General features: G+C 38.0%; 2 protein-coding genes and 1 long non-coding RNA gene across 4 annotated transcripts; all 3 read left to right on the forward strand.

The window, feature by feature from the left end:
• Positions 1-3,120: 3,120 nt before the first annotated feature.
• LOC136709471 (metallothionein) lies at positions 3,121-3,821 on the forward strand. The gene is made up of 3 exons (XM_066684731.1): positions 3,121-3,219; positions 3,354-3,422; positions 3,615-3,821. The coding sequence occupies exons 1-3, from the start codon at positions 3,195-3,197 to the stop codon at positions 3,704-3,706; spliced, it is 186 nt and encodes a 61-aa protein (XP_066540828.1). The 5' UTR covers positions 3,121-3,194; the 3' UTR covers positions 3,707-3,821.
• A 1,044-nt stretch (positions 3,822-4,865) lies between these two features.
• LOC136710122 (uncharacterized) lies at positions 4,866-9,125 on the forward strand. 2 transcript variants are annotated; one of them, XR_010804576.1, is made up of 3 exons: positions 4,866-4,957; positions 7,653-7,770; positions 8,404-9,125. It is a non-coding gene; the product is annotated as an uncharacterized lncRNA (long non-coding RNA). The 2 variants fall into 2 exon arrangements; XR_010804577.1 differs by having other exon boundaries at positions 8,439-9,125.
• Positions 9,126-12,248: 3,123 nt separating this feature from the next.
• mt2 (metallothionein 2) lies at positions 12,249-12,964 on the forward strand. Its single transcript, XM_066684691.1, has 3 exons — positions 12,249-12,347; positions 12,482-12,550; positions 12,743-12,964. Exons 1-3 carry the CDS (start codon positions 12,323-12,325, stop codon positions 12,832-12,834), a joined length of 186 nt encoding a protein of 61 aa, XP_066540788.1. The 5' UTR covers positions 12,249-12,322; the 3' UTR covers positions 12,835-12,964.
• Positions 12,965-16,381: the final 3,417 nt, after the last annotated feature.

A 16,381-nucleotide genomic window follows, 5' to 3' on the forward strand; every position in this document is an offset into this window, starting at 1 on the left:
ACACGAATGGATTAAAGTTACCTAAATACTAAATAAGTACTAAATAAAGTCTTGTTTTATGCAGTACTTTGCCAAAATATTAGTTACCTCTTATTTTAAAATATTTTATCCACTATATCCGCTTAAGTAATCTTAAAGTTGCACTTTGCAGTTCTAGATTTAAATACGGTAGTCCATCCTTTGCTCTGTATACTTGTTAATGACCTCTTTTTCACCCTGTTCCTTGATGATCAGGACCACTACAAATAGGTATCTCAGCTCTAGAATTACACTAATGGAGTGGAATTGTGTATCACACTGTTAAGAGTGGATCAGACACACCACTGCTGCTGGAGTTTTTAACCACTCAGTGTCACTTCTGGATTGCCCACCAACCAAAATAGCCAACCAACATGTTCCTTTAGGCAGCATTACTGACCACTGATTTAGGACAAGTTCATGACTAATACAAATAACAGCTGAGGTACTGTCTCACTTGCATCAACAAGGTGGACCAATAAGTAGTGTCATTTAGAGTGATCAGTAAGTGGGCACAGTTTTAAAAACCCCAGAATCACTGCTGATCCACAGGTACAGGACAGAACACATTAAAACATCAACAATTCAGTGTCACTGCTGCACTTAGAATGATCCACCACCCAAACTATATCTGCTCTGTGGTGGTCCTCTGGGGGTCCTGACCATTGAAGAACAGGATAAAAGTGGGAAAATAAAGTATACAGTGCAACAGGTGGACTAAAGTCTGTAATTATAAAATTACAAAGTGCTGATGCAAGTGGTTCTGTTATTATTATTTTTTTAACTATTGCAAAACATAATGCCATAAGCTTTGCATCTTTTAATAATTTTCAGTGATGTAGCTTTTATAAGCAATATTCATGAACATCATATATATATATATATATATATATATATATATATATATATATATATATATATATATATATATATATATAAAACACATGTGCTATTTCACATCAGAAAACTTAGACCTTTTATTGTTCAGTGATTAAATTATACTTAGATTTAAAAATCCAATATACTGCACTATACTGGGTTATACTAACCTTTTTTAAAGGTATACAGGCATAATTATGTTACTATGTTTTTAAGGATTCTTATGACAAACAACCGATAGTAAGTGAAGACAGCTTAAAATGTTGCCTAAGACAAGGAGTACTCTTAAGGAAGAGATACAAAAAAAGAGTGGAGGAACATCAAAGTAGGAGAAAAATTATATTAAAAAATAAGTATTATACAACCCAATTTTATGCATATATTATATATTCTCATGTTGCTTCTTATATAAGAAGCCTCTTGATCATTGTTTCTTTATATGTTTAGTAATATTTCAGTAGTTCACATGATCTGAATCATTCATTGCTGGTTCCATTTTAGGTTCTCACTGGTTGAAAATGAAATGCAATATCATGCTCATTTTGTGAAAGGTATTGAGCCTCACTCAGCTGTTCTAATATAATTATTTGACACATTCTATAAAACACACACACACACACACAACTACAATAAATAAATAAATAAATAAATAATCAATCAGCCTTTATTTTAAATTGGAGTGTGATTAACCCTCATTTACAATGTAGTTAAGCCTATGGGAAATCAGGGGTTGAAAAAAAGCAAAGTAGAACAAGTAAGAAAAACATTTACAAACATTTAATTTTTAATGCTTATCAGTTCAATGGAGTTTGATAATCATATTAATTTGTATAAACATCAAGCAAATCAGAAATACATAAATACAGTTACAACAGTAAAAATGACACCTGAAACAAGAATATAAGCATATTAATAAGCAGTAAATAAAATGTAACTAAAAGATAGTAAAATCGTGATACAACAATAAATAATAATAATAATAATAATAATAATAATAATAATAATAATAATAATAATAATACAATTGATAAATAAAAATTTCAAATTAAAAATTTAAACATCATAATAAAATTAAGTAAACTCAACTAAAGCCGTTTCAGGCTGATTCCAGATTAAAATATTAAAAAGAAAATTAGTCCGTATATAACTTGTGCAGACTTATTGTCCTTGTTTCAAAGAGGGGACACTTCCCGTGTTTCGCGTGATTCTTTTACTGCTGACTATATTTTTCTATCAGAATTTCTAAACACATCAATAACTAATGATTGTCCTGTGTCAGCGTCTCTCTGCACCTGTAACAAAAATGTATCTTTTTTTTTTTTGGAAAGGGCCATAGTAAGTTATTTCATGGAACCAAATGCTAGGCTGATCCGATACCGCGGCTGAACAAAGCGACTAATTCTGGCTTCATTTAAAGGATGTTTAATATTTTTGGCTTGAGACAATGGGAACTTAGAGGGAAAAGCCTAAGTCATTTAATTTCTCTGAGAAGCGAATGGTTTTCAGTGCAGAGACTCTTTGCTCTCGTCTCTGAGTGAATGTACATTACGTCTCCGTTATTCGACGAGTGCAAAACTATTGTTGTGGTTTGTTTACTCTCAGCTCTCGCGCGCACACGGTGCCTGGTGCACACGGCCTCAGAGCGCATGCGTCACTCCGCTCTGCTCCCGAGGGCGCGAGCAAAGTGAAGGAAGTGCCGTGTGCAGCGTGTGACCACCGCCACAACACAACACTGAATTACAAACAAGCCCAACTTACACATCTTCCGATAATATAACACACAACAGAACAATTATTAGCGTGGGAATGCACAACATCCACAACTCTCAGTTATAAAATGCTATACAGTAAAAACTATCAGATCAGACATACATCAAGGAAACTAAATACAGAAGTAATGAAACATAAAATGTTATAAACTTTTTAGTGAGGTTACCAGAAAACAATAGGGTCATTATAAAAAAATGCTTTGAAATGGTCTTTAGTGTTGAATCCCATAACCTTCCTTCAGCTCATTATAGACACAAAAACTTTATTATATCCCATTCGTTCAAGACCGGGGAGTCTTAATCATTGTCCGATTTGCACCCAGTCTTGGTGTCGTATTTTTCCGTCAATGAGGTAAACCGTGTGCAGGCGAGGAGAGGAGGGGAAAGAGGCGGGGCGGGGGTTTTGCACTCGTTCTGAGCGGTTTCAGCGCCCTATAAATTCGCCCATTCATTCACCAGAAGTTATTCAGCTCGTGAAGAAAGATACTTCAGAGATATTTCTACAACCGAGACCAACGTTTGAGAAAAATGGATCCCTGTGAATGCGCCAAGAGTAAGTTCACTAAATCCTGAATGAGATTTTAAGTGTATGCTGTTACTTTTGAGAGTGTTAGTTGATTTCGGTTTGGTTGACTACGAGAACGTTCTGACGGTAATTAACGCTAATGAGCTCTGTCTCTAATTTAGCTGGAACCTGCAACTGTGGTACAAGCTGCAAATGTACAAACTGCCAGTGTAAATCCTGCTGCAAGAAAAGTAAGTTTATTACTTTTTTATTTTTTGAGTATCTAGGTAACTTTGTTTCGTTTTTTAAATTAAACATCTACTTATCCTCCAACTTGATGCGTATTTCTTGGTCATGTCTGTAAACGAGTTATAGTTGGGTGTAGTTTAAGACATGTCTTAATCTCTTTCACAACTAACTTCATCTCCATTCTCTCATCACAGGTTGCTGCAGTTGCTGTCCCTCTGACTGCAGCAAATGTGCTTCTGGATGTGTGTGCAAAGGTGATTGCTGTGATGCCAACTGCTGTCAGTGAAGGCAACACTTGCTGCCAATCAAGATGTAAACGTATTTTGTACTGCTAATGAAGCGTTTTGTTTATACTGATGTTTGCCATTTTAATGGAAATACCAATAAATATCTAATCCATGCTGTAATTTGTGTCCAGAAGTTTTTTTTCTAGTTTATTTAAAAAAAGAAATTGCGCTCATAGTCTAAGGTTAACTTGATGTCTAAGCTACAAATGACAATATTTGAATGTGTTAGTGCACCGTTGCATAGTGTGGTGTTCCCAGACACCTTCAGCATTTGGTATAATGGAGCGAGGGGAACTAAAACAAAAAATGCTAAGGCCCACCAGGACTGAAATAAAAAAACAGGCTTAACTGAGAATTTTTATGCATATACAGGGCTGTTTATGTATTTCCAAGCCTAAGTGTTTTTATAGTGGGCTCAATGTCTCAAACACTTAAGTTTGAGTTTGTGAGTTTGCCCATTTTATGACTTGTGGTGCTAAACTAGATCCAGGGGTATTCCACAGAGCGTGGCTTGCCAGGTAACACAAGGCAAAATCTAAGCACCTACCAAGAGGAATGTCTCTTCTCCTGTTGCATTCATTTAAGGCTTCAGACGTCCAGCCTGATGGTTAATTTATGTCTAAACGGAGACATCTTACCTTGTGTAAAACCTCCCAGGACTTGAATTGGCTATACACTGAGCCGAGAATTTAGGTGTACTCCTATTTTATTTATTTTTGGCTCGCGTTACCTAGCTAATCGAAGACTCAAAGAAAAATATGAAAACAAAACTACATACCACATCTGAAATAGTGGGTCAGAAATAGCACGTGTAGTGAACTGTTATGTTTTTCAATAAAGTTATTGAGTGCGCGTTGTGTAGAATTCTGAACCAATCAGCGCTGCCGGTGAACAAACGGGGAGTGAAAGAGAGTCAGAGAAAGGCTCTAACTCAAATAGCTCTCTACTCCCTAAATAGTGCGCACTGTGAGCTAGGTGAATTTGGATTATACACAAAAAATTTACGTTATGTCCAAGACGGCATTGTTTACATTTAGAGAATAGAGTAAATGTCTGATCTTAGAAGATTGTGTGGTTCTTTTGGGTCTATTTTTATAAGATACACGTAGTGCACTAAGTAGGGAGTAGGGCGTCAAATTGAGTAGGGAAATTGAGAGCAGAGACCAGCGCCGCGGGAACTGTGACTGAAACACTGTTAGGAACACACACAAGAATAAATAGTGAGATTTTGGACCAGGGATATTAAAGAGGTAAGCGAAAACGTTCGGTGATTATTACCGAGATAGAACTGGTTGTGAGCTCAGTGGCAGTGTGTGTTTTATCTGTGAAGTGAATCATGTGCTCTTCGTTAGCGGCGGCTGCTCGTGCGCGGTGTGTGGAGACAGGAGCCGCCGGTTCAGCTCTGCGTTTTTCTCAGACACCGTTCACCAGCTGTAGTCAGGTGTCCATAACGTTAAAACCCCAAAGCTAGCGAGTACATTAGTTGATAAATATTAAATAAAGTACCGACGAAATTATGAACTAACAAACTCGTTAATTATCGACTTATCTGGTTAACTAACTCGAACCATTTAATGTACTATATAATGAAAATATATTTGCCTAAATAACTGAGTAACTCGCCATCTAACAAACTTACTGCCGAGGAGGAGGAGGAGGAGACGTGGTGCTGAACATTTAATGCAATAACAGACATAAATATTAAAAAGACAAATAACAAATGTTTTTGTGTACAGATATTATACCTTTCCATTCAGTGTGTGGCCCTAAATAACATATAAACTATAACACATAAGAACAATCAATATAAATAATTTAGCTTATCGGTTCCTGACAGTGTATAACCAGAGCGGATATTTTCTGTCCTTACCGCACCTAACAGAATCATTGGGTTGAAAAAACATTAAAGCAACTCGTTTACACCAGACAGCTCATCTTGACTGAACCAACAAGGATACATTTTCTAAGAAGAAGCACCTTTACCTTTGATCAACCAGAGGTAAATATACTTGATAAAGAAACGGCATATTTTAAGTATACTTAAATAGTCGTCTGATAAGACTCTGCCCCATGTGATGTGATTCACAGGCTCGTTATTAATTAATCTCGTTTTCTGGGTTTAAATTATATAAAAAGCTGTGCAGATGAACTCTATGGTCTTAAGTGCAGCATTAAGAGATGTTCACCTTTCTGTGAGTTTATACGTTTGTTCTGTGTCTGTGCTCCAAAGAGGGAAATGTTGAGGATAAGCTGTCAGTAAGGATAGGAGACTATAATTCTTTTTTCTCTCTCAGTCCCTTCAATGTGCAAATGTAAACCAAATTCATATTCCTATATTTGGAAAGGTAAAGAATCATATATATTGAAGTGCTAGTCAAGAGTCGGGGAGAGAGAACAGCGCACCGAATCTCGCGGGATCCTTAAGAACCCGTAGGACACTGTTTCTGTAAATATAGATGTATTTACACCTTTAATCGTGTCTGCGGAGATTTTTTTCCATCACCTGTCTTCACAATACAGTAAATAAACAACAAAAATCAGGACTACTCAGAGGTGTAGTTGTGTTGTAATAGGGACAGACTTTAGATTTTGTAAAATGTAACATTAGAGCAGAGGTTCAAGAGTCTCAGCAACATTTCCAGACATAAAGAATAATTTATGATACATTACCTTAACAATTTTAAACACATACTTTGAGAGTCTATTGGACTTAACCCTAAACTGCACTCTGCTATGCATGATGTAGGGACAGTTTCAGGAAAGGTGTTAGCTCTGACCCCTTGAACACTTCAGCCCTTATGTCTTTCGGGGACAGGGGGAAGACTGCAGACTGCAAAAACTAAATCCCAGACATTTTTGGCAGAATTTGGGGAATACCTATACATAATTTTGATTATTGACGGCATAAAGTTTACAGCTGAAGGATCCAAGAGCATTTGGGTCGTACATTTTAAAATTTGGAGGCACACTTTCTTAACATACAAATCAATGATGACATAAGTTTTTATCAGGTGCTGTAGATGGATGCAGAGGGCTTCGGGGAGCTCTTGCAGCAAAAAGAGCAGCTGGCAGCAGAGACAGAGGCTGTGTCAGAACTGCCTCATGTTGAAAGAAACCTTCAGGAGCTTCAGCAGGCCGGAGAGAGACTCCGCTCTCGCACCCTTACACGCACCTCTCAGGACACGGCTGATGTCAAAGCATGAGTTCTCATTTGTGTCCACCTTCACAGCGTGCTTATGACTTTGAGTGACTTGCTCTTTTATGCCCAGACAAGTGATAAAGAATAAAATATATATATAAATATAATATGTTAAGGTGGAATTAGGCCACCATGAGTCAGCAGAACCACTTTAGGGTTCATTGACCATATCATTGATCATAGATTTATTTGTGGACCCATCCATCCATTATCTGTAACCACTTATCCAAATCAGGGTCACGGTGGGTCCAGAGCCTACCTAGAATCATTGGGTATACACCCTGGAGGGGACACCAGTCCTTCACAGGGCAACACACACACTCACACGTTCACACCTACGGTCACTTTTGAGTCGCCAATCCACCTACCAACGTGTGTTTTTGGACTGTGGGAGGAAACCGGAGCACACGGAGAAAACCCATGCGGACACAGGGAGAACACACCAACTCCTCACAGACAGTCACCCGGCGCAGGAATCGAACCCACAACCTCCAGGTCCCTGGAGCTGTGTGACTGCGACACTACCTGCTGCGCCATTGTGCTACCCTATTTGTGGACCCATGTATTGTTATTCTTTCCTATCTATTTTTTCCTGGGAGAGCTTGCTATTCCCATTTTTCCTTTCCGGGACTTGAAAACGCTTTACAGATTCAAGTATCTTTTCCTCCTTGTGTGATTTTACCTTGAATAACACTAACTTGGTTGTAATAAGGTATTAATTTACTGATGTTATCTTCTCCCTCCAGCTCTATTCTTCTGGGCTCCAGGGGTTTGGACATATTTCATATCTCACAGCACCTGGAGAGTTTGTGTGCAGCCACAACTTTTGAGCCACTGGAACCAGTGAATGACGCAGTTATTCAGGTGAGGGATGAGGATTGATATAGAATAACAGAGAGTTTAGTAATATTGGAAAACCTGAATTCTTAGTATTCGCTTGCCTGAGATTTTGAGTGTAAAGCGCTTTTAACAAATATCACCCATACACTGGTGATTAGGGTCAGAACACACACCGCTTATCCAGTTCAGGGTTGCGGTGGATCCAGAGCCTACATGAAATCATTGGAAGCAAGGCAGGAATACACTCTGGAGGGGCGCCAGTCCTTCACAGGGCAACTCGCATACACTCACACATTCATATATAAATATAATTAGTAGATATAAAATATATCTACTTACATTTGTGAAGTAGGCAGCAGCATTTTTCCAATAGAATTAATGGTAAGTGAATGTAACTTTAATATCTCAATGAAATATCTTTCGAGCACCATTTGAAAACAGTGCCATCTAACAGATTAATAAATAAATGTATATTGATTTAACAAGTTACTTAATACAATTCTTATTAATAAAATGATAATACATTATTACTTGTTTTTTGTGTGTACAAACCCTCATTTAGTACCGATGTTTCTTTTCATCAAGCCATTACAAAATACTGAAATATTATGAAATACTCTAGTGGTCATAACACTTTACCTTCCCCTTCTACTGAAGTGCAAATAAGCTGGATCTGTCCATCCATTCTGTAGTCTCCTTCCACCACACCAGCCACGGAGGAGGAGAAGTTATCCTTGAAGATCACCTCTCCAGTACGGTCACTGCGAGCATCAATCTAGACAATGACAGGAAATGATACAGTGCCTTGCGAAAGTATTTGGCCCACTTGACCTTTTCAACCTTTTGCCACATTTCAGGCTTCAAACATAAAGATATAAATTTTACATTTTTTGGGAAGAATCAACAACAAGTGGGACACAATCGTGAAGTGGAATGAAATTTATTGGATGTGTCAAAGTTTTTTAACAAATTAAAAACTGAAAAGTGGGGTGTGCAATTTTCCCAAATTTCCCAGAACAATGGCATTGGCTCCATCTGTGACCTGTAGAAATTGTTTTTTTCATGAAATATCTTATATAATATATATATAATATACAAAATAAAAAGGATGCATTTAGTTTATAAGTCTGCTATATATGCCAGGTTCAAAGCTTGGAAGATGTCATAAATATTTGGTTTATTTAACAATTACAAACATCTACACTCACCTCTCTGTAGAATATATCAGCATTGTCATGTACATCGTAAGCTAGCAGATTTGTTTGGGAGCCCACGAGCAGCGCGTCTCCAGTCGTGTTGGGTCCCCGAGTGCCTGCTGTCAGACAGCTTACTGCCTGGTTATTATTCAGCAATAAATAATAAATAAAAGTACTACAGAAAAGACAGTCATGTGCTTATTGTGTGTTTATGTGCTTGCATCCCTCTCCCTAATTACAGTACTTCTCTCTCTCTCTTTCTTGCTATCTCTCTTTTCTAATCCCGTGCTCACCTTTCATTTCGCTTTTTTAAAAAAGAACATTAACGCCTTGCTTTATGCCCTGATAAATATCTGCAGAACATATTACAAACGGGTACAGACTGACTAATAGAGGTAGGACTAATATCAGCACTGAACATGCAGAATAACGTTCCTTTTCAGAAACTACAGCCAATGTTAATTTACCCATACTTGGATAACTCAATGTTTTAAATACGTACACTGACTTTATAAACATCCTTTGCTCTGTGAACTTGTTAATGACCTCTTTTTCACCCTGTTCCTTGATGATCAGGACCACTACAAATAGGTATCTCAGCTCTAGAATTACACTAATGGAGTGGAATTGTGTATCACACTGTTAAGAGTGGATCAGACACACCACTGCTGCTGGAGTTTTTAACCACTCAGTGTCACTTCTGGATTGCCCACCAACCAAAATAGCCAACCAACATGTTCCTTTAGGCAGCATTACTGACCACTGATTTAGGACAAGTTCATGACTAATACAAATAACAGCTGAGGTACTGTCTCACTTGCATCAACAAGGTGGACCAATAAGTAGTGTCATTTAGAGTGATCAGTAAGTGGGCACAGTTTTAAAAACCCCAGAATCACTGCTGATCCACAGGTACAGGACAGAACACATTAAAACATCAACAATTCAGTGTCACTGCTGCACTTAGAATGATCCACCACCCAAACTATATCTGCTCTGTGGTGGTCCTCTGGGGGTCCTGACCATTGAAGAACAGGATAAAAGTGGGAAAATAAATTATACCTTGCAACAGGTCTGTAATTAATAATAATAATTCGTAATTATAAAATTACAAAGTGCTGATGCAAGGTCCTGTTATTATTATTTAATTTTTTTAACTATTGCAAAAGAATAATGCCATAAGCTTTTAATAATTTTCAGTGATGTAGCTTTTATGAGCAATATTGATGAACAACATATATATAAAACGCATGTACTATTTCACATCTGAAAACTTTGACCTTATGTGGTTCAGCGATTAAATTATACTTACTGGCATAATCTACAGGCATAATTATATTTTAAGGATTCTTATGACCAACAACCGATAGTAAGTGAAGACAGCTTAAAATGTTGCCTAAGACAAGGAGTACTCTTAAGGAAGTGATACAAAAAAAGAGTGGAGGAACATTAAAGTTTATATTAAAAAATAAGTATTATACAACCCAATTTTATGCATATATTATATATTCTCATGTTGCCTTTTATAAGAGGCCTCTTGATCATTGTTTCTTTATATGTTTAGTAATATTTCGGTTGTTCACATGATCTGAATCACTCATTGCTGGTTCCATTTTAGGTTCTCACTGGTTGAAAATGAAATGCAATATCATGCTCATTTTGTGAAAGGAATTGAGCCTCTCTCAGCTGTTCTAATAAAATTATTTGACACATTCTATAAAACACACACACAAACACAAATACAAAAAATAAATGAATAAAAATAAAAAATGATAATTAATCAGCCTTTATTTTAAGTTGGAGTGAGATTAACCCTCATTTACAATGTAGTTAAGCCTATGGGAAATCAGGGGTTGAAAAAAAGCAAAGTAGAACCAGTAAGAAAAACATTTAATTTTTAATGCTTATCAGTTCAATGGAGTTTGATAATCATATTAATTTGTATAAACATCAAGCAAATCAGAAATACATAAATACAGTTACAACAGTAAAAATGACACCTGAAACAAGAATATAAGCATATTAATAAGCAGTAAATAAAATGTAACTAAAAGATAGTAAAATCGTGATACAACAATAAATAATAATAATAATAATAATAATACAATTGATAAATAAAAATATCAAATTAAAAATTTAAACATCATAATAAAATTAAGTAAACTCAACTAAAGCCGTTTCAGGCTGATTCCAGATTAAAATATTAAAAAGAAAATTAGTCCGTATATAACTTGTGCAGACTTATTGTCCTTGTTTCAAAGAGGGGACACTTCCCGTGTTTCGCGTGATTCTTTTACTGCTGACTATATTTTTCTATCAGAATTTCTAAACACATCAATAACTAATGATTGTCCTGTGTCAGCGTCTCTCTGCACCTGTAACAAAAATGTATCTTTTTTTTTTTTGGAAAGGGCCATAGTAAGTTATTTCATGGAACCAAATGCTAGGCTGATCCGATACCGCGGCTGAACAAAGCGACTAATTCTGGCTTCATTTAAAGGATGTTTAATATTTTTGGCTTGAGACAATGGGAACTTAGAGGGAAAAGCCTAAGTCATTTAATTTCTCTGAGAAGCGAATGGTTTTCAGTGCAGAGACTCTTTGCTCTCGTCTCTGAGTGAATGTACATTACGTCTCCGTTATTCGACGAGTGCAAAACTATTGTTGTGGTTTGTTTACTCTCAGCTCTCGCGCGCACACGGTGCCTGGTGCACACGGCCTCAGAGCGCATGCGTCACTCCGCTCTGTTCCCGAGGGCGCGAGCAAAGTGAAGGAAGTGCCGTGTGCAGCGTGTGACCACCGCCACAACACAACACTGAATTACAAACAAGCCCAACTTACACATCTTCCGATAATATAACACACAACAGAACAATTATTAGCGTGGGAATGCACAACATCCACAACTCTCAGTTATAAAATGCTATACAGTAAAAACTATCAGATCAGACATACATCAAGGAAACTAAATACAGAAGTAATGAAACATAAAATGTTATAAACTTTTTAGTGAGGTTACCAGAAAACAATAGGGTCATTATAAAAAAATGCTTTGAAATGGTCTTTAGTGTTGAATCCCATAACCTTCCTTCAGCTCATTATAGACACAAAAACTTTATTATATCCCATTCGTTCAAGACCGGGGAGTCTTAATCATTGTCCGATTTGCACCCAGTCTTGGTGTCGTATTTTTCCGTCAATGAGGTAAACCGTGTGCAGGCGAGGAGAGGAGGGGAAAGAGGCGGGGCGGGGGTTTTGCACTCGTTCTGAGCGGTTTCAGCGCCCTATAAATTCGCCCATTCATTCACCAGAAGTTATTCAGCTCGTGAAGAAAGATACTTCAGAGATATTTCTACAACCGAGACCAACGTTTGAGAAAAATGGATCCCTGTGAATGCGCCAAGAGTAAGTTCACTAAATCCTGAATGAGATTTTAAGTGTATGCTGTTACTTTTGAGAGTGTTAGTTGATTTCGGTTTGGTTGACTACGAGAACGTTCTGACGGTAATTAACGCTAATGAGCTCTGTCTCTAATTTAGCTGGAACCTGCAACTGTGGTACAAGCTGCAAATGTACAAACTGCCAGTGTAAATCCTGCTGCAAGAAAAGTAAGTTTATTACTTTTTTATTTTTTGAGTATCTAGGTAACTTTGTTTCGTTTGTTAAATTAAACATCTACTTATCCTCCAACTTGATGCGTATTTCTTGGTCATGTCTGTAAACGAGTTATAGTTGGGTGTAGTTTAAGACATGTCTTAATCTCTTTCACAACTAACTTCATCTCCATTCTCTCATCACAGGTTGCTGCAGTTGCTGTCCCTCTGACTGCAGCAAATGTGCTTCTGGATGTGTGTGCAAAGGTGATTGCTGTGATGCCAACTGCTGTCAGTGAAGGCAACACTTGCTGCCAATCAAGATGTAAACGTATTTTGTACTGCTAATGAAGCGTTTTGTTTATACTGATGTTTGCCATTTTAAGGGAAATACCAATAAATATCTAATCCATGCTGTAATTTGTGTCCAGTGACATTTTTGTAGTTTATTAAAAAAAACTGCTCTTGGATCTGTGAGTTTGCCCATTTAATGACTTGTGGTGCTAAACTAGATCCAGGGGTTTTTCACAGGTAACACAAGGCAAAAGCTAAGAACCTACCAAGAGGAATGTGTCTCTTCTCCTGTAGCATCTGTTTAAGGCTTCAGACGTCTAGCTACCTAGATATTTTACTAATCTGTATCACACATCAGTATTGATGGTTAATTTGTCTAAACTGAGACATCTTGCCTTGTGTAAAACCTCCCAGGATTTGAATTGTAGTGATGTGTCGGTCGCGAGCGAATCGGTTTAAAGAGCCGGCTCTTGTAAGTGAACGATGAGAGCCGGTTCCCGTCTAAGACCGAGCCATTTTTTTCTAAGGCTTGTCATTCAACCAATCAGAGAACAACAAGCAAAGCTGAGACACTTGGTTTTCCTGAATGCCAATCTGCCTTCCAAAAAATAATTAAATGTTTGTTGACAGTTATGGTTGTTTTAATCACTACCATTGAATGCTGCTGTTTTGCACTTTGCAGAATACAGTGGAACCTCTACTTACGAACTCGATCCGTTCCGTGACCCAGTTCGTAAGTAGAAAAGTTAGTTTCTCGAGTAAATTTTCCCCATTAAAATAATGGAAAAGCATTCTTTTTTCCAGCCCACCCCAAAAGTCACCCTTTTTGCACTGATATATGTTTACAAAACTCTCTAATTAAAAAAAATACATGTAGCGTTACTAAAAATAAAAAAAAATACAGTAGTAACAGTAATAAACGACTGGCTGGAGGAGTAACACAGGCTCTGGCTGTATGACGGGAGGTGGGGGCTGGGTGGAATAACGGAGAGTAGGCGAGTGAATGTGGGGAGACGAAGCGTAGATACGGCTTAACTTAGCACGAATTTCGATGTCTGCCATTTACACTAATGCTAAATTGCTAAAACTACAATTTGCTTATCTTAAAATCTCTAGGGTCAAGAAAAAGAGAAAACGGGTCAATGACTCATGTCTGGGTGCGCTGGGAGACTCGCCTGTTGGGGTCAGTGGCCATTTCCAGCCGCCGGCTCGGCAGAGGCTCGGGTTCGTTTCTAGAGTCACGGTTCGTTGGTGGAGGCAAAAAATATTCAAATGCCTAGTTCGTATCTTGGAAAGTTCGTTAGTATAGGCATCTGTAAGTAGAGGTTCCACTGTATTTGTTTATTTAATTAATCAGTAATGGATGATTATTTAATTTAATAAGCTATTTTGTAATACCTACCTTTTGGGTTCCATTGGCTATATTTCAGAGTTTACAAGTGATATTTTATTAAGTTATTTCCAGTTATATAAAATCCAGTTATTTATACAATTGAATGTGTGAGTGCAATCAGTAAGTTATTACAAGACAGCCATAAAAACAATTGGCCATTGCAACACTATTTATTATTTTTAATATTGAACAATAATATTTTGTCCATATAGTCATGTAAAATGTAGGTAATATTGTTCTGTACCAGTGGAAATAAGTGGTAAAACAAAGAGCCATTTAGGAGCCGAAAGAGCCGGCTGTTTATGAAGAGCCGAGCCAAAAGAGCCGGCTCCCCATAAAGAGCCGAAATTCCCATCACTATTGAATTGTCTATACACTGAGCCCAGAATTTTGGTGTATTCCTATTTCATTTATTTTTGGCTCACGTTACCTGGCTAATTGAGGAAGACTCTGCTTTTTGTAATATCACGTAGACACAATGAAAAATATAGCCTCAAGCGGCAATTCCTGGGGTCCAAGCTTGTATTTGCTGGTAGAAGAACAACGTGCCAGCCTATGAGCTTTCCTGAAATAGAAGGGGATTTTTGGGTAAGTTTGTTTAATGCATTGAAGTTGGTCCATGGTATTTTGGCATGTCTGTGGAGATGGAGTAGTGGATGACAGACAGCATAGAGCACTGAAGTCACTCTGGAATTGCACCCTGGTTTCTCACCGTAATTCTGGACCCCTAAACCGTCATCAGTGTACACAGGACACTGTCTGCTGGATGTGTTGATTGTGGACTATTCTCAGTCCAGCAGTGATACTGAGGGATATAAAACTCCAACACCTGAGTCATACCTGCTACATGGGTGTCCTGACCATTGAAGACCAAGGTGAAAGCGAGAAATCTTTGCAGAGCAAGAGGTTAGCATATGACATTTCCTGATACTGGAGCCACACTTTAGCATGGATTCTGTAGCGCTTTTAAATGCGATCCTTGGTGTTCTGCTGCCCCAGCGGAGCTGGATTGTAAGAGGGAGGTGTAGTGGATGAGTGTGTGAATTTCTGGTCTGCAGACAGGTGAGGGTTACAAAGAGAGCACACAGCACAGAACTCATTCTGGAATTTCACCCTGGATTCTGACCCAATGTTCAGGACCCCCACAAAGCAGATAAGACTTGGGTGGTGGATCATACTCAGTATTGCAGTGACACTGACATTGTGGTTATATGGCAGTATCTGTGGCGCTCTTATGAGTGGATCAGACACAACAGTTCAGCTGGAGAATAAAACACCTTTTTCCACTCACTGCCCACAGTGTTACACACACCTACTCTGTTGGTCCACATTATTGATATAAAGGCAGAAACAGTAGCTCATACATTCTCAGCATACCTGCTGTGTGGGCATCCTGACCATTGAAGAACATGTGAAAAGGAGCAATGAAAGTGGACGTTTAGCTGAAAACATGGACACTGAATGTAGAAATAAGGAGGTGGTCATAATGTTTGGATTGATTGGTGTAGATCTACTTTCATGTGTCCTCTGGCCCTCTGTCACTGGCAGGGGGGAGGGGAGGGGGAGAGGTGACAGTCTGTGTGTGAGGAGGAGGGGGGGATTCTGCATAACAGACAGATGTCTGCAGGCATAGATGAGATGTAACCTACATATATTTGATCAAGAACTAGTCCCTGGATAAGAACCCAATATGGACATATGTGGTATCATGTGAATCATAAGAACCTGAAGTGTAATAATTATCAAAACAAATGTGGAACTTTCATTACTGTGTGATTGCAGCCTCTGCTTAAAAAGAGATGTGCAACTTGCCTTCGAAATATCGTATTAAAAATAGCTGTAACTCAAAAATGCTTTAGTCATAATTTACGAAAATGCTCAAGCTACTTTCCCATGGTGTTCAGAATATATCTATCTCATCTTGTTGGTACTGCATCTCCAGGTGGCGGTGTAATCAATTAATAAACTATGCAACCAGTTGCTGTAGTAGTAGTTCCCTCTTTCTGTGCAATGTGGTCACATTTATCTCACTACTTCAGAGTAATGAATTACACAAGTGTAGCAAGTTTTGTTTTATTTGGGTGAAATTCGTTGTAGTTATTGCTCAAAGAGTGCATGGAGCCCCGCCCATGCTTATTTGTTAAATAACTGCTGCAACA

Source organism: Hoplias malabaricus, chromosome 11 (genome assembly GCF_029633855.1).
Source record: "Hoplias malabaricus isolate fHopMal1 chromosome 11, fHopMal1.hap1, whole genome shotgun sequence".
NCBI classification, from domain to species: domain Eukaryota; kingdom Metazoa; phylum Chordata; class Actinopteri; order Characiformes; family Erythrinidae; genus Hoplias; species Hoplias malabaricus.